This window comes from Perca fluviatilis, chromosome 19, assembly GCF_010015445.1.
Source record: "Perca fluviatilis chromosome 19, GENO_Pfluv_1.0, whole genome shotgun sequence".
Classification (NCBI taxonomy): Eukaryota; Metazoa; Chordata; class Actinopteri; order Perciformes; family Percidae; genus Perca; species Perca fluviatilis.
The window spans coordinates 22,502,432-22,529,358 of NC_053130.1; the positions used below are offsets into that span (position 1 = coordinate 22,502,432).

At 40.7% G+C, this 26,927-nt stretch overlaps 1 protein-coding gene across 3 annotated transcripts in view; it reads right to left on the reverse strand.

The window, feature by feature from the left end:
- The window catches only part of macrod2 (mono-ADP ribosylhydrolase 2), a 433,012-nt gene that overhangs the window by 294,640 nt on the left and 111,445 nt on the right, over positions 1-26,927 (reverse strand). For all 3 annotated transcript variants that reach the window (XM_039783426.1, XM_039783425.1, XM_039783424.1), the window contains exon 4: positions 8,893-8,922. In XM_039783426.1, coding sequence (XP_039639360.1) covers positions 8,893-8,922 — 30 coding nt within the window. The remainder of the gene's footprint in view (positions 1-8,892; positions 8,923-26,927) is intronic.

Below are 26,927 nucleotides of genomic sequence, written 5' to 3' on the forward strand. Positions count from 1 at the left end.
CAGATCTCATCGCTCCATCCTGCATTGCTGGGGGCAGCGGGACCAAAACTGACCACTGAGTCAACTGACAAGACAGCTCAGCATCCAGTTATCCCAGAATAAGAATCACACACACAAGCACACTCACTTGCAAATTCAGACAGAAACACAGACATGCCATCATGCAAGCAAATGCATACACAGTCTCTCACACACACACACACACACACAAAGAACATGGACAGGCAGAGTGCAGGATCTACCCCCAAAACAGTCACATCAAAGCCTGTGCAGGACACAAATGTGCTCTGACATTGAGGTTGGTAATGCTTTGAGTTGTCTAAAATCTCAACAACTGACCCAGAAATGCTGGTGCACAGAGGGGGTTTGGGGGAGGTTATGTGTGATGCAGTGTGGAAGAGAACTAAATTGACACTTTCTTGCCCCTTTCTCAAGCCCTGTGGTGGTATTCTCCCTTTATGTACAATGAGGGGAGACAGAATTAGGTGGATCCTTAAACTGGGGTGCAAGTTCTTTGTTGTACAAAAGCATGTGAATTACTAGGTGGTTAAAATATACATAAGGGGTACAATATGCCGTGGGATTGCAGAATATCACTCTTCCTGTCCCCTGATTAAAGTCAAAGGCCACCTCTTGGAGAGAGTGTGAGAGAGAGAGAGAGAGAGAGAGAGAGGGGGGGGCTGCAGAGGTCAAACACAAAGGAAAACAAGCAGCTGCAATATGTTTACAGCAGAAGCCCTGAGGGATGGAGAGGACCTGACAACAATATCGCATATATTTATTTTTAACAAAATGATTCTCTGAAGTCAAGATGGCCTACTGTATGCCTGTGTTGTTCCCTTGCAGGCAAACTCAAAAACATGCGAAAAAAGCAGAAAGATTTACATCCTACAACTTTCAAAACAATGAGAATACCTTATACAATGGTTTTATGATCATTTCAAAACACTGTACTTTACCAAGCCAAAATGTTACAGCATTCAGAGACTCCCTAGCCTCGGCTGCCTCAAGGCTTGGCTACTGCCCTGAGGTTTTGAGCTGCAGCTGGCAGTGCTAGCATTTCAAATTGATAAGGCTCCAGACTTTCTCAGTCCTCTGGTTCAATAAACGATGGGTGAGATTCTGGAAAAGTGACGTCCTCCACCTCAAATGACCCCTCAGTGGAAAAGGCAGTGAGACACTTTGTCAGTCTGACAATGTTACTGGAAATGGGTAGGTAGGGTACTGAGAATATCTAGTGCAATTCTACATAACAGAGATACAGCTCCATATTCCCCACAGTCGCTCAATTTTTTTTTAAAATCCACAGCAAGCTAAAACAGGCTGACAATTGCATTGTTTAATACTTTTTCAGGATTAAAGAGGAGAAACAACAAAGGGCTTGTAATCAGCTTTTATTTTCAAAAGCACTTGGGATATGTATTTTCACTAATTCATTCAATTGTAGTGTTAAAAAATTTTTTTTTTTACACATGCAGGAAAACCCAGCTATCAAGTACAATGAACAAAAACACAACATGCACTTCCTGGAAGTTCTCCAAAAAACTGTCAATTTAATAGCGAAGTGTGAACTGCGAGTGTGAGAGGAGAAACGTCTCTTTGAACAAGTGTGTCTCCGATTGGTCCTGGTTAGCTCAACGAAGCTTGCTACACCACAGCCAGACACACACATCTACATACAGTATGAAACGCTGATGTGTGTGCCGTTTAAAGTTAGGCCCTATCCCTCACCGCACTGCAGTGCCAGAGATTAACTGATGCCGTCAACTAGCTAATGACACGACTGCCGCAGGCAATGGCCGGCAGCTTGATTTACACATTGGGACAGAGATAAATGATTCATAGGCTAAGAGAGGGATACCGGGAAGACATGTCTCGGTTATATGCCCCTCTCGCTTGGTCTTATTCGCAGATAGACCCCTCAATAAATGCCTTGAGACACTCATGTCTCATAAGCTTAACACAACACATCTGACCAGTCCTTTTACCACCTCTCATAATGGCTCCGTGTCTTTTTCCTCTCCCTTCTTTTGTCTCAATATTTTTACAACTCTTCCTCACGCTGTCCCTCTTTCCCTCTAGTGTTAATTGACTCCCGGAACATTTCTTCTTCCCTTCCCATTATAATGCAATGTTAATCCTAAATATGGAACCCACTGTTGTAGGCTTAAATGAATGGCCCAATCATTCTGCATCAATTAGTCCATCCATCATTGCTGATTGGAGGAGGAGGGGGTGTTCGTGGGGACTGTTCTCTGTGGTGGCAGGAGGGAGACAGAGATGGCATTAGAGAGAGCTTTCACGCTGAAATGCAATTTCCATCACTATTTGGGTACCGCAAACTGCAGTCCACACGATGACCTTGTCCTGCTAATTTCAGTGGAATGCCCTCTGAATAACATATCTGTAATAATTGGGTGAAATGATCTGACAGCATGGGGGTACCGTACAGTACTTCTCACATGACCATTTTTCAATATAATGACTGATGTTTCCACTGATATGTCTGCACTTAATTGTACACACTCGGACATAATTGTATATATAGTAATGGTCACCAACTTCCATTAACAATACTTAAAGGCAAGAGACTACACAGAAATAATAAATCAAACTCTTTGTGTAAAACTTTTTTTAATACAAACAATATATTGATGTGGGTTAAGTGGAGTGTTGTGGCTTTCATGCATATTTTCAGTCAGTATACTGGGTTACGCATTAAATAAAGGCAAGGCAACATTTTAGTGGTAGCATACAGTACATTGTTAATGCATAAGTAAGACGGGCATTACACTTGGGATGTTTAGCGTAAAGTATGGATGGGCGATATAGACGATATGCAGTATAAACGATACAAAATTGGCCTACGATAGAGATTTTAATTATATTGCACTATCGCGATAAATCATGTTGATGACGCAATCTACCCGCGAATGACGCAACGCGTCATCGTCATCTTGAGTAAACATGACTAAAAGCGAAACAAGGAGCTGGTGAAAAAGACCGGTGCAACATCAATTATTTGGACTTGGTTTGGATTTAAGCCGCTACAACGGAGCTGTGGTCGAGCCGTACCGTGGAGCCTTTCACCAGCCTGACCATTCACTATATAACGGACGATTGGAATCTTGGCAGCCGGTGTTTGCAGACGTTGTACTTCCCCGCTGAACATACAGCCCAGAGTGCGTGTGCGCAGCGGCGGAGTGGGACCAAAAAATGTACCGGGACGTTTACGGCCCCTGCCGTTTGACCAGCAGGCAGCGGCGCCAGGCCGCCAGATGGTGTTGCTTACAACTTGTAATGTATAACTATTATCAGACCGGCCCACCGGGAAAAGTCCCGACTTGTGTGTGTGTGTGTGTGTGTGTGTGTGTGTGTGTGTGTGTGTGTGTATGCTATTATAAATACTGTATGTCTTGTAGGGTAACAAAAACTTTGTTTAAAATATGTTTTTATTTAAAGTATCTGTGCATCTTTGCCTAATACTGAAAGTATTTCCAGTACAGTGTCTGTTCCTTAACTAAACAGACACCAGTTTTTCCTTTTCTCTGCATCTTGGGTGGCATTTAAGAACCAAGGACTTAAACTTACTAAGTGTAGTGCCTTTTAGAATGGTTTGCACTAAAGAGAAGACACCCAATACTTTAAGCTTTTTCTTTGTCAAAGTCTCTGCAACTAGTGTACTTGAATTTTATTCATCTGCAACATTATGTTGTATAATTACAGTTTTGAACAATAAATGTTCTCAAAACTACATACTATGTTTCTTTCTCTTTAAAAAAAAATAATAAATACATTTAGCAGTTTGGTTTTCCTCAGGTTCTATGTAACCTGGTCTGAAATGGTTCTATTATAATTTATATATCGCAATATATATCGTTATCGCAAGAGGCTGCAATGTATATCGCAATATGGATTTTAGGCCATATCGCCCATCCCTAGCGTAAAGTTTTATTATTTTACTAAGTAAGTGCAATTTACGAAATGAATTATCTGCTTATGCAAGAACGAGGCCAATTCAAATAAGGAATTTTTATTATTTCAATTTTAATTATTTAAATGTCACTGGCTCCAGCCCATGCAAGAGGGCACTCCCGTATTTGGATGGCGCTATGAAAAGCAAGCATGAAGAGTACAAATTAAAAAGCCCTGTCCTTAAAGCAACCTACCGAAATTAAGTAAATATACTTACTTACTGTAAATCACACAGTCAAAGAAAGAATACAAATGTATTTATGCTGGAGTTCACCTTGTAAATAGTTCCTAACAGCAGGGCTAATCCCGCAGAGGAGGACAGACACACATTTATATTAGTGCTGCTCTAACACACTTTTAAAAGCACATGGAACATTACAGCACAAATACAAGGTGGACCTAGATCAGAGTGTAACTAACGGCCCACTAAATATGAGGAGATAAGTAAATCCCGAGGGTACCGCGCTGACTGAGGAATCTTTGCATTCAATTTATCATTTTACATTATTTAGGCTACTCCATGGGGAAATACCGTATCTCTGTCATAAGTTATGCTAATGGCTGGTACTACCATCTGTGAACTGAGGACCATCAGTCAAGCAGAGTGTGCAATCTATGAGGTATGAGAATAATACGTCATCGTTGAGTGATTAATCATATAGGGGAGTTCTGGGGCATCCAGTAAGTTGCGACAGGGACATAAGGCCATCTAACCCAAACTGTCACACAACACCATCCTATATCTTGACCTATACACAGAGCACCATGCCCCGGTCCCCTCCAATCTACCCAATAAACAAACCTGGGGCAGGACCCAGACAGAGGATAGTGGTTCATCTGGAGGTGACAGGAAAAGAAAACAGAGCTCTTTGCATAACAAATACGGATAGAGATAAGCACAGGCGAAGCACTTAGGAATCTTGATAAAGGCTTATCCAAACATGTCCGAAACTGGATACATTTTCTTTTCTTTCTTAAGCATGCTGGCGTGGAGCACTCTTTTGGAAGAGCCAGTACTGCAGTTATTGAAATGCTGATATTGTACTTCTGTGGTCAGATAAATGTACTAAAAGCAGAAGTTCTCACATTTCACCCAAAGATCAGAGCCAGGCCATTATACTCATTCGGTTAATTCAATTTGGAATTTACAGGCCTTTGTACACACGTCACTATCTCAGCAGAGCCACGAAGCATAGTCTTGTCACTGTGAGTCTGCATCCGATCGGATGTCATTTTTAGTTGCAGAAGAGGGCAAAGAACCAAATGAGCACCACCGCAGCCAGGCATAATCACAGCAAGCATAATTAATCTCATATGTTAGAATGTGTTGGTACTTGCTATGACTCACAACCGCTGTTCAGGAAACCTATGAGGGAGGAGAGCTGGGGGCCCACAGCGCTACAGCTTATGTTATGCAAGCAATGACAAAGGCTGAGTTCAGTGAGCGTTTGCAGCCCGTGGCCAAATTAGCCCGAGTCAGGACGTACAAAAACAACCATGCATGTTCCCCGCCGCTTGACTGGAGCAGAGAAAGGAGGCCCAACCTGTGAAGAACGATTTGTTTGGGTGGTCTAGTTAAAGCCTAGTGCTAAATGGGCAACAGTTCTGGTTAGAATGCTAATGAGCCCATTCCCCTCCTGGATGGAGACATCAAAGGCAAGTGGAGCTCCCTCTCTCTGGCTACACAGGGCTTCATGGTATCATTACATGGTTCAGTGTGCGCTTGCATTCTTGTGTGTGTGTGTGTGTGTGTGTGTGTGTGTGTGTGTGTGTGTGTGTGTGTGTGTGTGTGTGTGTGTGTGTGTGTGTGTGTGTGTTGTGTGTGTGTGTGTGTGTGTGTGTGTGTGTGTGTGTCAGTGGGTGTCTGAGAAAGCATCATATGGGGGGTGGGGGATAGACAACATGATGTTTACATTAGGTCTATTCCTTTGGGACTGTGCCAGCATCCAGCCATGCTGTGACACACATCACATGAGCAATCTGGTACCATTCATAATTACCCTCTATTCACAGGGGCCTCATTTAGCATGCTATTATCAAAGATCACTGTTATTTCCCCCTATGTATGTATGGAATCCCAGTGAGGCCAACATGTCTAATGTAGATAACAGTGCTATTTTGGTTAACCCCATTGTGTACATAATACAGAAGACACACAACCCAGAGAGATTCCCCATCAGTGATTTCTAAGGATTCAATAGAGCATCAGGGCACAACAATCTTTTCTAGACTTTTTTTTGTCTCCATAACTAATGCTAGGAATATAATAATGTGGTTTTTTTTTTGGCTACAGGACAAATCTCACCCAGGGCTTTATTTTCACTTTTCCAACCTATTCACACCACTCTAGCTACAAGCCAACAAAACTATCACCAACACAAGTCTGCTTTGCTGTGACCACACATCACACTTGAATTAATAAGAAGATATACAGAGAGATGGGTAAAGTGTGTAGGTGGTAAACTAACTTTTCTTACTTAAAGTAAAGACTTTGTCCAGTTTTCACATACTGGCGGTGGGAGGCCCACCTCCAGAACTGTGAGAACTAAACATGGCTCAGGTGCGTGAGGCCAACATGATGGATCATCCTGTTGTGAAGCTGCCCCTCTGCACAGCCCTGAGAAGACAGCTGGGAGATAAGGCAGGCCCTATATGAGAGCACATCTCCTCTTCACATCGATCCTTGCCGCAACCAAGGCAGGAGGTCTTCAAATGCCAAACCACAGATAGGGGTAGAAGGAGGGCCAGGGTGAGAACAGAGAGAACAGTTTTGCAGGTTTAGCAGCCACCTTCTAGTGATAACGACACTGGTAGATAAAACCCCTCTTAGCCTCGTGAAGATAAAAAGGCAAACGGCGTAGAGCTTTGTTTTGGGGGGAAAAGTAACATTTGCAGCTCTCCGGTAGAGAATTGTAATCTCTCCCTGGTTATAATCACCTCCTAATGTTTTAGCATGGCCATAATAACCTAAAACACGCTTCACAAGAATGCACACATAAGATATCATAAAGTAACAGACTTGTTGTGGACATTATTAACATGAGAAAGTGTGAGTGTTCGTAGTTTAAAGATAATTGACCTTGTATCTTGTGCCAGAGTAAATTGGCAGGAAAGGCATCGCTGGAATTCAATTAAGTTTGAAAGGAGGCTTTGCTCTCAAAAAAATGGCACTTGCTACAATTAGAATTCCTCTGGAGTTAATAAGCACAGCTGCAGGTCTAAATCAACTGATGTTTTCTTGCAAAGTATAACATTAATTGATATGTAAGATCTCACGTTCCAGTGTTGATAGCCGCAAAGCGCCTATTACTAGTTGAAGAAGGACCTGGATCAATCAAAAAGGCTGCGTGCTCTAAGATTTGCAGAACTGTAAAAAGGTGATTTGCCACAAAATAACGATAAGGAAAACATAATAGCAAAGAAAATTGCTTCTTGTGTTTATCTGTATGTGGCAAATGAATACTGAGAGTCGACTGCAGCAGAGACAAACACCAATCACCAATACCTGCTTTCCAGGGCTTGGCGTGTTCCTGACCTCTGATCTCAATCACACGAGTCTTAGACGGTTGCGCGCTGAGGGCCTCTCCATGTCACCGATACAGATTGGGATGCCTCACTTCTATGCAACAACGGCTGGAAAGTTTCTAGTCTTAACTGTGTATAAGACAAGATGAGGGCCACTCCAGGCTGCATGATTAGATGTGAATACGATTTCAACAGCCCTGTGTACACTCTAATGGACCCCAAGTGCATTGAGCAGTTAACTATGCTGTGGCTTTATGTACACCCCTCGCCTCTGATGACTCATATTTCGTGCCAGGTGTTTAAATCCTAATAAATAAATACATAAAAACCAAAAGATGTGCCATCCTGCAAAGTGCATAGTTCTTTCCTATGTGCTGTCTTTGGTCTAACCAATTTCTACTCTATAAACGGCTACGTAACTTAAAGGAACATTTTTGACATAAAATGATATACAGTACAACATTTTAACAAGTCACCCACATAATTATCTATTATTTATATAAATATATATATATTTTTTTCCTATGATTACAAAAAAAAGATACAGGGCGTATACACATGCATTGTGTATAAACAGGAAATATCTGACACACTGTAAATGTCAGTGAAACTCTTGTTTATTAGTTTTATTAGTTGCATTAAAGAAAGCGCTCTTAATTTGAACAAACAGTAAAAAACAGTAATTATGATAGAGACTTACAACACACACTATATAAAACCGTTTTTATAGATATATAGATTAGATAGATTACATAAAATGTAGTAATGTCCCGGGTGGGATCACCATGTACAACTGAAGCCTGTCAGGAGGTGGTGACACATTAAAAGTGACATCCAACACAGATGGATAAACAGATAGAACGGAAGCAGTGACCTTATTTCATTGTCATACTATTCCAACATATAAAAAATTCCCCTCAAACTAAAAATTAACATTCCACATCTAACTGGAAGCATTTTAGCCCAACCTCATGTTACTTTGGTGAAGAATGATTATTTCAATCATGTCACTACAAAGTCAAATTTCAGAAAAGAAGAACAGTTGGATTGGGCAGTAGCATCCTACTGGAGTTCCCAACCCATTATTCCCACACCACGGTTGGCTGCCTCAGATTTCCTCCATTCCTTTGATGATAATGTTCTTGGGCAAGCCACTGAAGCAATGACCATCTCTCAGTGTGGCACAGTGCAAGGTTGTGCTGCACTGCGCTCTAATGTTTTGGCCTTACATTCGGCCACATTTAACACAGACACTTGGAGCGAAATAGACACTAAAGTCTGCCATGAACCCACAGAAGAATATAGATGCGTCATATGAGAAGTGAAGAGTGTAACTATAATTTCACAAACAATGAGATGGTATAAAAAAAACAAAAAAAGGTTTTAACTCACCTCCCCCTCCTCCCAGAAGACTGGAGTTTGCTGAAAAGAGAGAAAAAAAACGAGTTGGTAAACTTCAAAGAATAATTACATTAGATTATTTTATAGAGTCAGCAACATTTTGGACATTAAAGTTTAGATTTAATAACCGCAAACGTGTGGTTTTTCAGAAATACACCTATTCAATCTAAGCTCTTATATATTAATCAAATGTGTCATTTATATCATCTAATGAACGGAACTACTGATGACAAATTTCACTGAGATTGAGAACAGAACAGAATGATTCATGAAAATCCACTTTCTCAGTTAAACCTGTAATCACACATTTGAATAGCTGTAACTGGCAATGCAAGATTTAGCATTTTTATGATAACTTCCAACAACACCACAGGCATCCAAAGGTAACAACGATGTCATCCAATAGTTTGTTTATCACATCTCCAATAGACAGAAATGAGCATTGTGTGTGCAGTGTTTTTCTTTGAATACTAACTTTGGCAACAAACGTGTGATTTATCAGTCAGCAGCTAATTTCAATATTCACTCCTTGGCAGATTTCTCCCTTGGCAACACGACCGTGGTTTTGCTCAATAAAACGTGGTTCATCAAAAGCAGAAGTTTGTGACAGTTGTATCTACTGTTGTACAGATTCAAAATTTCACCTCTGCGGGGTCTGGTTGTTTCTTTATGGAAACATGTCACACAAATCACTGGACGTGAGCTGAGAGGAGCTCTTCAGTGCAAGACTTGGGATCTTTAAAGAGTGAGGCTTCGTTCTCACATGAGATATGTACAGTAGAACACCCTCAGAGTAAAGCCTCGCTCACGGTTATTATCTTGTCAGCTTTAAGACAGTTCAGTTCACAAACACGTATAGCATTAGTTAGCCCTGTGTTGTGAATGTGAATCTGTAACATTAACTGTAGTTTACTGCTTCAAGAGAAGGTAACTTCCGCTATCTAAGTGGAGAGTGTATCATTTAAAATGAACCTGTCTGTCAGTCGGAGACATCTGTTGCACATTAAAGGAGAAAGATTAGAAGGGATTTAAAGTACAGCTATTAATTGGGGTGTTACTGAAAGTAGGTAGCCTATGTGTTTGAAGTGTAGTTCATTCAGCGGGCATTGGAAGAATCATACGCTGCAACATGCCTTTAATGATCTTCAGTTCCAGCTACAGCATTGGCTATCATTAGCAGTCAACATAGCCCCATTAAAAGCTTATTATTTCTGAAAAGAGAAAACGTTTTAGTGCACAAGCAACAGATAATGAACATGATGGTATAAAGGAGAGCTCTCCAATCATAGTTCAATCCTGATTACATGTATGATGGGAACTTCTGGAGTTCATTCAGTTTCTACACCTTTCTGTAAAACCATTATGGCTTTGCATTGTTTGCATTTGAGCACCACACATATGAGTGGGCACCGGGACAAAGAAAGCTCTTATACTGCAGAATTTGTTTCATCAAAGGGCTTTTGTGTGTGTGTGCGTGTGTGTGCGTGTGTGTGTGTATATACAGTATGGGCATAACAGACACACACAACAAACAGCAACTCAAACAGGGATGTACTGACAATCCACTGTCATGTTTACAATAGCACCTTTCCAGGTTTTTCTGTGATGAAAAAGACGCTCATGCTCTTCCAGCCTTTGTTTAGCTCTGGAATCTATCAGCTATCAACAATAACCACACAACTCAAATGTGCATTTCCAGAACAGGGAATGTTCTGTACATATTTAAAAAAGCATGGATAAATGTAGTAAAATGCTTTATTAACGAAGATACCTTTAAATGCTTAGAAAACGTACAGTATTAGACTGGGGAAATTCCTCTGCTACAGCAGCTCAAAAGAGAAACAATGTACAGACATCAGAATAACACAAACACACATTAAGTAGACATAGGAGAAAAAAAATATGCATAAAGTATAAGAACAAGAAAAATAGAATCACTTATAATAATAATAGTAATAAAAACAGACAAATGTACACAATAACACTCTCAGTATATGTAATCTTTTCTATCTTATGATGTAAATGTTTTAAGCTGGTTGTTTTTTTTTTATCTATTGTCAGTACAATGAAAGGAACAGTTCCAGTGCCAGTGAAAGGGAAGCTAATAGTATGCTAGTTTTCAGCAAAGTCTATCATCATTGTCTAGTCTCCTGGGGAGTCTTCCTATTCCTGAGCTATTAAAACACTGGGGTTTAATTACCTGACATTATGGAAATGCATAACTGAGGGGGGTGCTTCATTTACTCCACACCTAATCAGAGATTGGAGATGTGGTTGCTAATCAGTGTGACACAACTCTCCTGTTTTGTGTGTGTATGTGTGTTAGGTGTGGTAGTGGCAGTAGTGAACGGGGGTGGGGGTGGGGGTGGTCTAGGAATTGAGATGTTAGGTGCTTTCGAACTGCATGTGACTTGACCGTGTGTGATCACGGCAATAGCCCACTGAGAGACGAAGAGCATTCGACAGCCATCTCATCTCTGCCGTGGGTTTGATAAATATGGAAGTAGGGAGGGGTAAAAAAAAAAAAGCCTTTTCATTTCCCCACTCCCTGGATCCTTTAGCTTTAATGATCAGAATGTCATGAAACGTGTTTTGGCAGTTTATCTTAAAGCGCACTAGTGCTGCTTATGCACACAAAATATCTGTAACCTACAGAGTCAGTGAGCTCAGCCCACAGCGATATATCAAGGAAGACATTGAATCCCAAAGTGGATGGGGACTTGCTTTAAGCAGTCTTCAAGCACGGGACAAATAAACAGCTGGTAGAGAAGCTAACCTACGGCAGCACATAGAGCTGCCCTACACACTTGGCAGCAAAGGCTATGAGCTTCTGCCTCATTCAGTATGACTTGCCGGAGAAGTATTTCAATTATCCTGAGTGAAAATCAAAACAGAAATCCATATTTGGCCACATCCACCCCATAATGCATATTTTATAGAGTGTGTATTAATTATAAACTAGCTCTCCTTGCTGTTTGTGCCTGCCCTGGGCTCAGTCTGGCTATCTTGTGGTGGATCAACACATTTCTGCCTTTAGGGAAGCAATGGGAGAGCCAACAATTAGTATGATCAGAAGACCATTATCGGTTTCTTCTACAGTGGCTGAGCGCAGACATGTGGAGTGGTCTCTTTGAATGCATGTTTATAGGTTTCTGACTTTGCTGTCCTCTCTTCAGTGTCTGCCAGTGTGCTCCCCGTTGAGAATTTCATTAATCAATTCATCAATTTTTCTTCAAGGACAGAACAGATAACATTTCCATGTCTAAAACAACTACAAGGATTCCATCACATTAGACAAAATACAGTGCAGTGATCTGTTAGCTTTAATATTTCAGAGAACCTGAATATTTATTGTCGTGGTAAAGATGATCCTTGATGATCTGCAATGACCCAGTTAATGAGTGAAAGCGTGAAGCAAAAACAGTAGGCTATGACTTGGAGTTGGTCAGGAGTGCTGCTGAGAGCCGTCCCAGTAGTAACCACAACACTGGTCATAAATCTCAGTGGAAGGGCTCCCCAGACTGCCTGGAGATGGCAGGTCATTAGGAACTGCTAGTTCACAGCATTAGGCTGGCCCATCAAACATATGCTTGAACTGTCACTGTGGGAGTACCCACTTCCTGTCTGCCCTTTGAACTCTTAACCCCCACAGCAACCTCATTTATCCCTCAGCCAATGACAATGCAGTGGAGCTGCTGCTGTGTATTGTCACAGCAAGAAAATATTGATAACAGAACCCCAGCCAGAACGTGACAGGCACACTTTATGGGTCGTGGCACTGCGTCAAGAAGGCAGCACAGACACAAACACAGTGAAAAAGGAATGGTGAAACCACCCTATTGTCTCAGTGTGTCCATATATTTGCAGAGCATTCATAAAAATGGCTAATGTGCGAGTCCTGTGTGTGCAGAGGGCAGTGAAGCATGGATCTGGGTTGTGTGTTTGGTGTCGTCAGCAGAGCCCTAGATCACACAGTTAAATGGGAAGTGCTAGTGCATAACCACAAAACCTCAAGGCAGTAAACAGATTCACTGTCTACCTTCTGGTCTCTGCCACCTTAACTGAACCCTTTAAATATGCTCCATCGAATACACACTCACCTTATCCTTACCAGCCCCTCGCACACATTCAATAAGCTCAGAGGTTAATAGTGTACTCTGCAGTGACTCTGGGATAAAAGGTGGGGTACAGAAACTAATAAAAAAGTTTTATGGTTCCGGTTGCCTGCTCTGTTGCAAATAGAGGAGTCAAAAAAAATATCGGTGCAATTTTTCAAAGCAACCACGGCAGCCACTGCAATATAATGCTACAGGCCTATCTGTGTCTGCAAATCTTACAGGCATTTTAGCAGTTTTTCCCGTATCTGAGTCATATTAACTGTGATAGGGACGATCTTTGCTGTGTTCTATATCAACAGTATGCTACTACGCTTTTGAAGCGCGTCGTACCGGTCCACAATTAAGGAATTCTGATTTTAGCAAATGTGATTCCAAACACAAACTGCCCCAGATAAAAGTGCAAACTAGGTCAATCGAGCTGCTCTTTGTAACCAGGAGTCATATTTTTTTTTCTCCATTCTTCTGCTTTAATTAGAAATCATTATTCACAGCTAATTTGATGGGCGCAAATTAGCATCTACAACACAATGAACTACAAATGGAAGGTCTGAAATAATGAAGAAAATAGTTCAGACGGTCATTTGTAAACTGGGTTGACACTAAGATGGTCGTTAGACGTTCCTCTTCATAGTGTTCTGATGGTTAACATGACAGCTCCGAATGTCGATGTTCAAAGAGTCAGTGGAGTGAAGGCAAATTCTTTTTGAGTGAAATAATGCGCTGCTCCACACATACACTTTTCCACTCCAACAGCCTTCCTAACAAGCACTGCTACGGAACACACTCTCACACACTCTCACACACACACACACACTCACACACACACACACACACACACACACACAGAGGTTAAACTGAGGCAATTCTAACATTTAATGATGGGGGCTCTTTTATCTTTTAGTAGCTGCCGAAATTCGCACAAATAGAAATAAAACTTAAGTGAGCCCCCAGTTGTGGGATGAGAGAGGAGAGGCAACAGTGGTATTTCTTATTTGTGGCACATTAAAAATGCATGCTACACCACACATGCTGCCTTGTCTGAGGATACTGGTTGGCATTTTTGTTCTTTATTACTTCTAGTGGTCCCTGAGGAGCCTGACTGAGCCAGACAAACTTGCGGTAGAGGTGGCACGATCCCAGCAGCACATTCACACAAAAAAAAAAGGCTAAAGCCTGGCTCATGCTGCAGTCCAAATTATGCAACTGTATCTGAAACAAGTACAGTGCGCAAGGTTCTACTCCACACAAGAGTGTGCAATGCGGACAAGTTAATATGAGAATGCCTATCAAAGCATTACATGTCAAAGTATTTACTGAAATGTTAACCACATGCAATTGACATGACTGAAGTAGCAGGTTCCATTGTTGAGTGGAATGCTAAAAATATAAAGATACCCAAGAAAAACATTGTATATATATATACACGCTATATGATAGCTTGTGCACATCAAGTTAGCCTATGTGAATTTTGTATGTCTCCTCCTCACAGGTAAAAGGGTAGCTTTGCAGCCAAAAAGAAGTGTTGCACTTGGCCTACGTATGCAGTGTGTGCAGTTTGGGTAGGCAAACTTGTTGAATGTTTCTAAAACAGCATCAAGCGCCACTGTTCAATTCTGACATTTGCATATGTTGGTTTAATTGCATAGAATTGTGCTAGTTTTAATCTATGTTAACTTCTTGTTTTGAAAAACCTTGAAAGATGCGTCTGCCTCTGCTGTGAAACACAAATTAAATTGAATTTAGAGTGTACTGCCAGCTTTATATCCCCGTTCTCCCACACCAGCTTACAGTAAATGACAGTTTTTCTGAGTTGTAAAATTTTAGGAGGACCTTGTTGCAGACCTTGTTTGCCGTTCATTGGGTTGTTATATTAAGTTGATTTGGTGCCGGTAACATCAAGCAGGTCTCATTTCTCACATGTATTGATAGTGTGTCAGCATTCAGCACAAACACAATTTCCATTAAGTCAGATGATGGGTTGAACTTTCGGCTGCTCTGTAGTATTTGCAGTTCAAGCTATTAAAAGCTCATCTGGCTCACACATGTAGTGTACTGCTGTGGGATTCCTTGGTTACCTTCACTGGGCGCATACGACTGGATTAGTTGTTGTACGAAGCAGCATTTGATTTGTGTCACTAGCTTTAGAAGAGACACCATGGCTCAACTGTTCAAATCACTGCAATAACAAAGATGTGAATTCTATTTTAGGTTGGACTTATTTTGAAATACTCATTACAATATCAGGCGACCGTAGGTTGCTTCTTAAACCTATTCATATTCTTAACAGCACTTGTCATATACTGTTGATGGCGGAAATTATGTTGTTTTTTTGCAGCTTCTCTTTGGAACTAAAGCAGTAGTGTTATGATGTCTGAATGTATCAATGTGACAACAGGGTGGTGTCACAGTGATTAATCCCTTTCCTCTGCAGGCTTGTCACCTTCATAACAAAGCAACAATACCAGATGCCAAAGCCAGCCCACATGTCTATTGTTATAATTACCTGACCTTCAAATCCACATTAATGAGCCCAGGATGATCCCATTCTCTTTCATCATTTGGCTTCTGAGCCCTCCTCTTATCTAACAAGGTCACCTTTCACAACACTGCTTCTCCCTGAAATACACAGCCCCCTCATAAATATACATCTACCTGCATCTGCTCAACCCCCAATCCTAGAAAATAAAGCTGTAGGTGGGCTCTGCAAAGCGCAAGTTTGTATTTCCTCTGAAGTTCACAGCAAGGAAAAGTCAATGCCACCAAAGTGAGACACAGAAAACAACTTTCTCATGATTGAAGTGTTACTTAAAAATTGTTTTAACACTAAAGACAGAGCCTGTGAACATGAAGGAGAAAGACGCACTGCAAGGGCTCTGAAGGCACAATGCGGGGGCAGCGGAGAGAGCAGGGTTCATCAGATAAAGTTGTTTCGATTCATTCCCACTATTTTACATCACAAATGCACTGTAGTTCTCGAAACAACAGAAAAAATGTATGCGGTTTGTAAGAATCCACGAGCGCAATCTCGGATAATCACATTTAATTATTCCTTTGCTCTTTTATATTACAGCCACATTTTACAGTGCAACTAGCTACATTTGGAAAAGGTTAAACTGAGTTCCACATGACATTAATACTGAATGCAATATCTGACAACTTCAACCATGATATTAAGTAATGTCTAGTGGAGATAGCAAAGTGCAACGAATATCCACATAAATGCTCAAATTAAAGTGCACAAATTAAACCAGTTAATGATGCATGTAAATGTTTGCAGTGGCATATTCTCACATATTTTAATGTATGTCTTGACATCTCAGCACACCTCATTGCTCACAGGCCTTAGGCGATCCTATAGAACACTATTAATACACAAGATATTTACAGTACATATATGTGCAGATGACTAATGCATACTGAAAAAATCCACACAAAAATTAAGCCAGGCTTGTTCTTTAACATTAAACTCTGTACATTGGACACAATGTAGATTAATATGCATACGTTATATAACACAGCAGGATATTTCAAATGATTTTCACCAACTCTATGCATGTGTGCCAACTTTGAAGAGGCACCATCATTTTCTGGTTGAGATGAAATAGGTTATCTGTAAACTTCTCAGGGCTCTGGCAGGATTTGGGCCAGTAGTTACATATTATGGATTTATCCAGTCCCATTTCTGGATTTATCAGCCTCACGTTAATGCAGCCTCTTCCTTACTGGCGATCAGGCCTGTTGGTATGGTTAAGGCCCGCATGGCTCCTCAGGGCCTTCACAGTCCACTACCCCCAGCTAGGTACCCGCCAGGCTGCCAGACAGTTCCCCTCACTATATCCAAAATAACATGGCTGAGATTCCTCCACACGGAAGAGCCAGGACAGCATTAAATTGGAGATTCTCAGCTACTGAAGAGTGGTTTCTGAATCAACTTCCTTACATATCACTGCTTTCTCTTTGCAAAAATAGAAGTCTGGAAATGAGGGCATTGCCCTTGATAGCCAGGCCACGGTATATACACTCAGAATTAGACTCCATATATCTTAAGTGCAGAGCATTGCATTAGGAAGAGTGCATTGTCTTTTTTAACACTAAATGTATTTTAACTTCTCTTACTTCCTTAGCAAAATGCACTTAACCGGCACTTAAGAGACTCCATTCCCTACCAGTGTCTATTTGATCACGGCGGTGTAAGTGTTGAGGTGAAGTGTGAAGTGAGCCCTGGCTCCAGAAGTACTCCGTTTATGTCACATAGACTCATCTCCCTCGAGTGCCAACAGCAATCAGGCTGGAGCAACTCAATCATAAGTCCAGAAAAGTTACGCCATATTATTGATGTTAGCATGGTGAAAAAAACATTTCCACCAAGAGCTCTCCTTCTCTGCTTATTGAGCATGGAGGCTAAAATGAATTGTGTTTTAATTAAAAGAGGCAGTTTATCAAAACTAGACTCGCATTGCCAGACCTATCTCCACAGTGCTGTGTCAGCGCTGGAGTATGGTCTGGCTACACCGCCCATCTATTCTGGGATAGAGGAAAAAGACACTGTGGCTTGTTTGTATTTCTTTAAATCAATCACAACCGTCCAGGGCGGCAGTAAGCCCCGATAGCGGAGATAACAAGAGGGTAGGGATGATGTCAGGCTTTATTCCAGCAATGCGCATCCATTGAGCCAGATTAATCAAAATTATGAAAATTGTTGTACTTCTACAGCTTCTATGTACATTTATTTTTGTAGAACATTAATGGACGCAACTAGGGGAGACCCACTGACTCAGTAAAGTACAATGACAAACAACAATTCTAAAATATAAAACACAGAACTGACTATATACTAAATTATAAAATGATGTAGTGCTGCATATAGTGAGGTTTAACCTTAAAGCAACTGCAAATACATCAGACAGTCAGTCATTCATTTTGCCTAAATACACCGCACTGAAACTGACACTCCTAAATCAAGTGTAACAGAATCGGAGTGAAGACACGTCAGCTCAGTCTACTGAAGTACATGATAAGCCAGTCCTTGGATGAGAGATGATCTCATAAATAATCATACCTGTATTAACATTAATAGTGCATTGTAATGGTTTGATCCTAATGGGAGGTATTTACTTTGAGGTGGATATTTATTTCCCACACTTTGAGTTGCAAAACGTTTTTTATTTCCATAACAAAGATAATATCTTCCATTGTACCAGCTCCACTCAGATGTCCCAATCACAGGCCACGTTTTGAAGAGAAGAAAACTGCAACAGCAACCGTGCAGTTCTACAAACGGGCTTTTGAATGTAGGTAGGAGCGGTTATTGCTTCCCTGCCCTGCAATCATTATAGCTCAAAAACGGAGAGACTGGTCTGAAAACTGTGCATTGATATCCCAATCTGTTATCTCCCCGTTAGATATTGTAAATATACTACAGCATAGCACTAACAGCAAAAAAGGGGTTTTCACATACACGAATACCTCACAGCTCCTGCCTTTTGAACAACGGTGGAATTAGCTTAGATACAGAAATGCCATGGTCTGCAACAATACTAGCGTCATAATGTTTTGAGCTTCTTTCTTTTGTAGTGCCTATGTATAACACCGTGTTCACTGCAGTGCATCTTCAAACAAGCATCTGAAACACATTCACACAGAATCCCAACAGAATTTCCTGCTGACTTATCCACATATCTGCAGCCTTTTGTTAAAATAAAACTAAAAGACAACCTGTTTTAATTGCTTATTTATACAGATTTAAAAAGGCACCATATAAAAATTAAAACAACAGTGACACAATGAGAATTATACAATCAGACAGGCTGACTGCTTTCCTCTTGGTAGTGTCACCAACTAAATCTAAGCTTGAATAAAACAGGGAAATTGGCAAGATGAATAAAGAAAAAGAGTTAAATATTCTATCTTTGCCCAGTCTTGAGCACTGTGGTTCTCGGTGTTCTGTTTTGATAATCATTTTTTGATGCCAACTCAATTGATACGATCCACCAGTCTGCTCAAATCAAATTTGTAGTCTACTGTACCTCTCATTGGTCGGAAAACATCCTGCCGGGCTGACACTCATCCTGTTTTAGAATCTCTCTTTGCTTTATCATCCAGTCTGACGTCGTCCTTTTACTAACTTTTAATGATATTTAAACAGCTCAATAGTACCACTCTAACTCATCAGAGAATATTAGCCACAGAATAATGTGAAATCTCCCTTTATCCACATTTGCAAGAATAACAAAAATCATCCATCAGACTCCTCAATCATCTGTTTAACTAGAAAAAACTCGGCGCGACAAGGAATTTGCTAATTACACATAATTTTCACTGGATACAGCAGGTAAGCCTACCATAGACCTTCTATAAATATATTGCATTTTGCTCCAGAACATAATGATTGTGTCTGTTTTTGTATCAGAAAATGTTCCTCTTACATACACAGGAGAATGGGACACATAATCAACCACATCAAACAAAATAATTGACAGACGTGTTGCACACAGACACTGAAATAGTTATCTTGGGGGTATTTAACTAGGAGAATAGATTGACAATGGTTATATCTCTCTAAATGATATTGCCGTCCTCCTGCTGAACTTTGCAGTACTGCTTAATTGCAGCCGTTAACTGGCTTGCCTCCAAGCTCTTTATTTCATTACTGAACCCCAACACACGCACTGTAGCTGTCTTAATATTGGGTTAAAGCTAAGATTTACACAAGATTTTCTCCCACTGTTGTACTGATGAAAAGGACAAATTAACTATTGTGTAGAAAATAAATTGACTCCCGTTAGTGTGACTTTAGGTGTTTCCTGCTGGTTTATATATAATAATATGAAAGCTACCGGCTATCCCACCAGGAAGGTTTAAGTGAGGCTGCCAGCACAGACAGATGACAGGAGTTTTCTCAGGAAGGGGCAGTAAAGGACTCCAAAGTGTCCTTCTCAAATAGCACTAATTCAACAGTTCACATGTAATATTAGAGGTGAGCAGCCCAAGTATGTGGGTAATAATGAGAAGCAAACCCTGCGGTACTTCTAGCCATACCAGACCAGTTTTACACAAGACTGTCAGCTTTAGTGTTCCTGTGTTAGAGCCTCTACAATAGGAGGTGGGGCAGTGAACAGAGAGCGGCTTCACTCTGGCAGCTCCAAAACACCAATCAAACACTAAATCACGCCTGCACACTAGTAACATTGTGAGGGGCCTGTCACTTCTGGAGAGCCAATTTATGTCGGTTTTACACATGCTGGAGAAAATGAAGGGTTTTTGAGGCACACAAACTGAGACTGAGAGACTGTGAGGCTGACTGTAGACCTGAATGTTAAAAGGAGACGAAAACGCGGGGAGGAGGCACCCCTTTCAGATTTATTTAACTCACTACTCGGAAAATCAGCATGAATAACCCTACATTAACACTCAATTTTAATAGGCTTGACTGGACATTTCCTGGAGACGTAGCCCCAGTGTAAAATAATAGAAATCCGCCCTAACGGTAGGCTAACAAAAAAAATCTCCTGGAGGTGGGAGCCTGGGAATGAAAAAAAATCTGGATCTAGCCCGAAAAAGCAGCAGATACGGGAAAGGATGAAATGAAAGCTGCCGACAGCTTTCAAAGGAATTCTGCATGAAATCAAAGAAGAAGTGATAAAATAAAAGCTGAAAAAAGGTGTACAGGATTTCTTTGTAATTCAGATTGGGAGGCCAAAAATGGAAGGAGAGAAACTGACAAAAGTAGAGGATTGGTTCTCATGTTTGGCGGAGGAAAACTCCATGTGAAGAAAATATGCTGTGCAAAGTCTTTGTCTCTAACAACTTACAAATGCTAAAAAAGACATACTTTTGTCATCCAATGTAAAACACCATACTCCTTGTAATACTGAAAGATCAGAAAAGGAAGTGACATTTACAAGCAGGTAAAGCTTTAAGATGGTACCAGGATATGATTATGGAATCCGGAAACTTTTTGGTGGGTTGCGAGTCTCGTCAGCTATAAACAGGTAATACTGCCACAATCATAATATCCACGATTAATCATTCTAGCAGTTACTGCACCACTCTACCATATTCCAGTATCCAATATAGCTGAAGAAGCAGTTTGATCCTCAGTGTTGTTTGTCACTAAATCAACCAGCTGTTCCAAAGAATACTGCTCTGAAAGCTGTTATAGGGAACATGAAGTCTGTTGAAGTGGCAGTCTTAATAAGCTGAGTCCCTACAAAGAAATGAGCTTTGGAAATTTCATCCAAACAATAATGTCAGTGGGCAGACAGACCTTCTGTGTAACCACACACTCTGCACAAGTCAACAAGACCTTTTCGTCACCAGCCATTCAATAACACCTATAGTTACACTGGCTGTTCCTAGCAGGAGAAGGACTCAGCAGTAACCTTGCATCCCAAGGACACATCATTTGAAATGCATTGGATGCCACAGCGCTGTGATATATCCTTTTTCCAGAATTAACCTCAGCTAGTCTTTCCTGTCACCAACCAATCAGGGAGTATGAGTAGGGACAGGTCCCAAGTCCTGACAAACAAACACGGAGCACTTCTCGCTCCACCTTTTGTACGTTTCCCTCGTAGGGCAAAAGGCAAGAAAAATTGCCCGAAAGATTTCACAGGCCAGTCAGACACATGTTTGACAAACGCAATCTAATTGTGAAACCTTCGTTGAAAAAAAATCTTCTTTGGAAATGTGAAAGATGGAAATGTCTCTGTGACCTCTATTAGAGGCAGAGATCTATCTGTATTCCAAGGTTAGCGCAACCATGAGGCAGTCAAGTCGGCAAGCAAAAAGGGCTCCTGTCCATGTGTCTCCAAATAGTAAATGTGAGTGCATTGTCGAGAAGCGGGGAAACTGAAGCTACAGATGGCTAAAAGCATACATGATTAAAATGCAATTCAGTTAGGAGGGTGAGATGGATGAATGACCTAAATGGAATAGGCAGCTGCACAGGTAGAGTGTCCCTGACTAAACTGGCACACATCATGGCGTTTCGATTTGTCTCAGTGTCATAGTTGGCACGATATAAAAATCTGAACAAAGGTTAAAACGATGATTAGACCAAGGATGCTATTACAGTGCATGGATTTCACATTGTACATGAAGAATTCGGTCACAAACTGAAACCCCAAAACACTAACAAACTATGATAACATTACTGAAAGCAAAGCCAACTTCTTTCAATCGTTTTAATTAAACGCCAAGAACTCTTTACAGCACAATACCGGTCACACTGCTAAATTCGGATTTGACATTAGATTAGCGTCTTTGAGCTTTCTCCCTGAATACCCTGAAGAATGTGATGCAGTCTGTATTAAGGCACAATTTCAAAGAAGAGTGACTTTGTGATTATTAATGAAAGTTCTAATTACTGAGGAGCCACTATAAAAGGACCAGTGCTAGCTCTCCAAGTGTTTAATGGCTTATCGGTCTTTCTGCTACAAACACAAAAGAAACACAATTTTAAACCCATTCAGAGAAACACTGACAAACCTGCATATGTCGGTGTCACACAGCAAAGGCATATGTTTTTTTATTATTCAGCAAGTCAGGATATTTGACATTATATGCATATTTGATTGAAAAAAAGCATAATTTATATATTTTATAGCAAAAACAGCAAAAACAATCTTAATTAGGCTCAGATAATTTAGAGAGGTGGCGCAATATGTATAAAACCTGTTTAAAAGCTTTCAATTGCATTCCCACCACAAGCTTATATCCCGCTATGATTCATACTATGTCTCTCTGCAAAATGTACTTTATTCCTCGGCTGCTACAGTGAAGTCCTGGTAATGGTGTCTAGAGCACCTGTCAACTTGTCTAATGAAATAAACCCTTAATTTATGTGGCAAACAAGCATTATTTTGGCCACTGCAGGAACTGCTTGTTCAGTCTTATTTATGAGTCATACAAGGGAAGTGCATGCCTCCTGCCCAGTGCCGCATTGTGCAAAAGAGGATGTGGTTTAATCTTCACTTCTATCTTTAATGAGATCTGATGCAGGATGAAGCAGCATCCCTAAGGCCGGTTACACACCGCCGGCGTGGCGTTTCTGTTGCGTGTCAGCTGCGTGGATTTTTCTATGTCTTTACACACCAGAAACGTGTCTGACGCGCCGCTGCTGCGGCTAGCCTTGTCTGGACACATGTATGTTTCCCATTGATAAAATGAAATACCATGTTAAACATAAATATATACTGATTTGATTACAGCAAAGACAATGTCGGCAGTATTGACGGCAAAACAGGCTACAGAATATTTCGTGCAATATTAGAATTTTTTTTTTTTTTACATTCATATATCTGCATTTATATCAAAACCAAAATATCAATATATCAAAAAATGTATATCAATGTCATTTATTAATATGCATTTGTGTCAAATTGACATATAAACATATTTTCCTATTCTATTTTGCCTGGAAACGTTTCCAAAAATATCTATTTCTAGCAGGCACGCGTCTCAGGTGCGGCTCGAGCCGCAGTGTGTAAGCTCTAACCTGTTAATATGGGAGCCGAAATATAAACGGACACGCCACGCGGCTGACACGCTCGCACAACACAATGCAGGCCGTACCCACCGAGCTGCACATAGTGACATATTGTTTCAACGTGCCCTTTGAGGGACATGCACAGAATGTTATTATCTGCAATTATATCATAATTATCCTTTTTACTTGTATTATTATAATAATGAATTTGTTTTTTTTTTTTTTTTTTTTTGTTTGTTTGTTTTTTTAAAAAGGAGTACAAAACGACAGTCGGCAACATTAAAGAACAGCTTGTTTAGTGCTAAGGCCACAGGGTCAAAATTAAATGATTTATTAAAAATGTAATAACAATAACTTATAAGAATAACTATAACTAACGACAAAAACAGCCACTGGATGGGAAAAGGGTATTTTACAATAACTTTGAATGCAGCACGAGGATGGCGAGGAGAGTTTCAAGTGAACGCACATCTGTGTCGTTTTTCAGACAACGGCAGCTACAGACTGTTGTTGGAGTCCTCTCCAGTGAAATACAGACAGCCTTTTACACCGTTTAGCTGTCAGCATTTTAACCGTGTTTAATCCAGCTGCTAGCTAACGGTAGGCTAACATTACCTGCTGTCGAGTGTAGTGTTAACACTCGACAGCAGTCGAGCATCAGAGAGAAGTGCAGGCATTTAAGTGGCACCTAAAAAAAGGCACCGAAATCCGCGTTGCTGTTCGGTCTGGTAGATAACGGTCGTTAAGGCACAGGTGCCATATTAGCACTGGGTCTCGGTACCCAACCCTACTCATTAACGTTAAACCAGACACCAGTGGGTCTTACACTTGTTTCATCACGTGTTCGTTTTCATTTTGCGCATTTGTAAAGACAAGATATACATAAAAAAAAAATAAAAATCAGATAACAATACTAATGCAGTGGAGGAGATAGCCTTGCCAAAATCCTTCACATTGAACTAACATTGTAGGCTAACAACACAATTCGCCGATCTTACGTTAGCTTACAAGCCGACAAGCTTGGTTTCCATTATAACGTTAAACATGTTAACAACGTTAGAGAAACCAATTATATTGTTGACACTTACCTCAAAACTAAAGTCAGTGATTGTGATTGGCCAAATGACTCGCGTGACGTATCACCAAAGATTTTTTTTTTTATTGTGAAACCCCAATAAAATCTCTTCGGATCTACATGATTCACGTGAATAACATTTTCCCATTCAAAACGGCGATTTTCGCCAAAAAGCGTTTGCAGCGTAGTTTGCAGGTATGATTTACTCCTTGTTGCTGTTTACATGTATGTTTGTTCTTATGCTTTGGCAACACAAATGTATTTTTTTTCTCATGCCAATAAAGCAAACTGAAATTGAGAGCGAGAGCGAGAGAGAGATAACACATTAACTTGAGTAGAACCAGACCACAGACGGGTGGGGAGGGGAACTGCAAGTAGTTCAGGATTAACCTCTCAAAGCACCCTGTGCTTTAATGAAATGGATCGGCCCAAATTCTCTGCCCTCTGGTCAGTGTTCCCTGTAGTGTTAGGTGGGGCGAGCATGTGCGTATGGACTGGAGCCATGTGAAAGAGGACTGGGAAAGACACAGTCTTGATTGATAGCATTGGATATCCGGACATGTTCTTTTTTTATCCAACAGAGTAAAAACATTCGCTCTACAACCTCAGTGGATATATTGTATGTTTGAGTTACAAAGACCCCCTTCCCTGAAGCCTTTGAGGTATAAAAACAAACTCTTCTAGCTCTGTGGCCTGCTCGGGGAGCACCGATACCCTGTCAATACCTCTCTTTGCCTTTCCTCCCCCCTCCTTGCTCAAAGAGAGGGAGCATTCATTCTTCAATTTGGCCTTATCAAGTTTGAATTGAGTTAACAGCTGTATGTCAATCTTTTCTAGAACTCCGGTTGCAGATATGTAATCTCCAGCAGTGTCTCCTGGGCATATTTAACTCATACATAAGTACAGGGATTGTCTCCTGCAACTATATAATGTGTCACTGCTAGCCAGACAGCAGGTATTGGTTACAGCCACACAGTCTAGACAGCTTTAAGAAAAATTATACGTATTTATAGATTTTCTCTTTGACATTTTGAAAACAGAAATATGGAGGAAATAAAGAATTGATTCCAATACGCTTTTCAAAAACACATGTATTCTCCTCTTGCCAACATACACACACATACAGAGCTAACAGACAAAACCTTCTCATACAGTTGTCTCTTGCACACTAATAGGCTGGTCTGTGAGGGCCAATGCTCCATATGGGACGCTTATTAAGCAGGAGGCTATGTTCAAGCTAGCAGCCCAAAGGACAAGAAAAAGAGGGAGGGGTCCCATTGTGGGAGCCCACTGGCCCGCAGTGTCTCCTGCTCGACTAATGTAATCTATGATCTCTCCCATCCCAATTAAAAGACGAAATAGCCTCAGAACAGCTGTAAAGGGAGGCCTCACAGGAGTGCACTAACCGCTGTTAATGTCAGAAGTCTCGTTTAAAGAGCAGCATCTGTTTAGGCTCCACGCAAGGCCTCATGCCTCCGAGCCCGCTAACAGCAGATACAACCCTGCCCATCTGGAGCGTCTGTAGCAAAACCGTCCTCGACTTACACAACCGACTGACACTCGTATTGTTTTGTTCAAGTCAGGAGACACCTTTGACTTTAGATGTTTGTTTAATTTTGTTTGAGGTCAAAGAGACTATTAGGTTGTATTTGATTGATTTCCACGTTAAAAGTTCCTCATTGATATGTATGCGATATACTAAGTATCAAACTGCAATTGGAAAAGCTTAACTCAAAAACCACAGTAGGTGCAAAAGGCTCAGTAAACATCAATATCTGTTCTCCAAACGTGCAGTTATTCAGCAGCAATAATACATTTTCGGGATTGAAACATTTCATTGTCCAAATCACCGCGAAGGCAGATTGAATTAGGCGATTACAGTATTTTTGAGAGCTTTGGTTGGTAATAACATGGTGTGGTGTATATAATGAATTGATTAACACATTAAATAATACATGGGGTAGACACTTTGTGCAGAAATGACTAAACAGAAAGTTAATTGTGTGTGTGTTTGTGTGTGTGTGTGTGTGTGTGTGTGTGTGTGTGTGTGTGTGTGTGTGTGTGTGTGTGTGTGTGTGTGTGTGTGTGTGTGTTTCCCAAAGCTTTTAAAATGAACTCAGTATTACTTGTTTAACTTAACCGGTAGCTTCCTTCAGATCTCAACAGAAACACTCCACTGTTTGTTCCGATTCAAGGAACAGGAAACAGCAGTGCATGCAGCCAGGAAATGGGCTGCCAAGTGAGAGAACAGGAGGTCCAGTAAAAAATGAAATGACAGTTATTTGTTTAGGAAGACAGCGGAAGGATGTTCACTTCAGCAAATCTGATCAGATAATTCCATAGT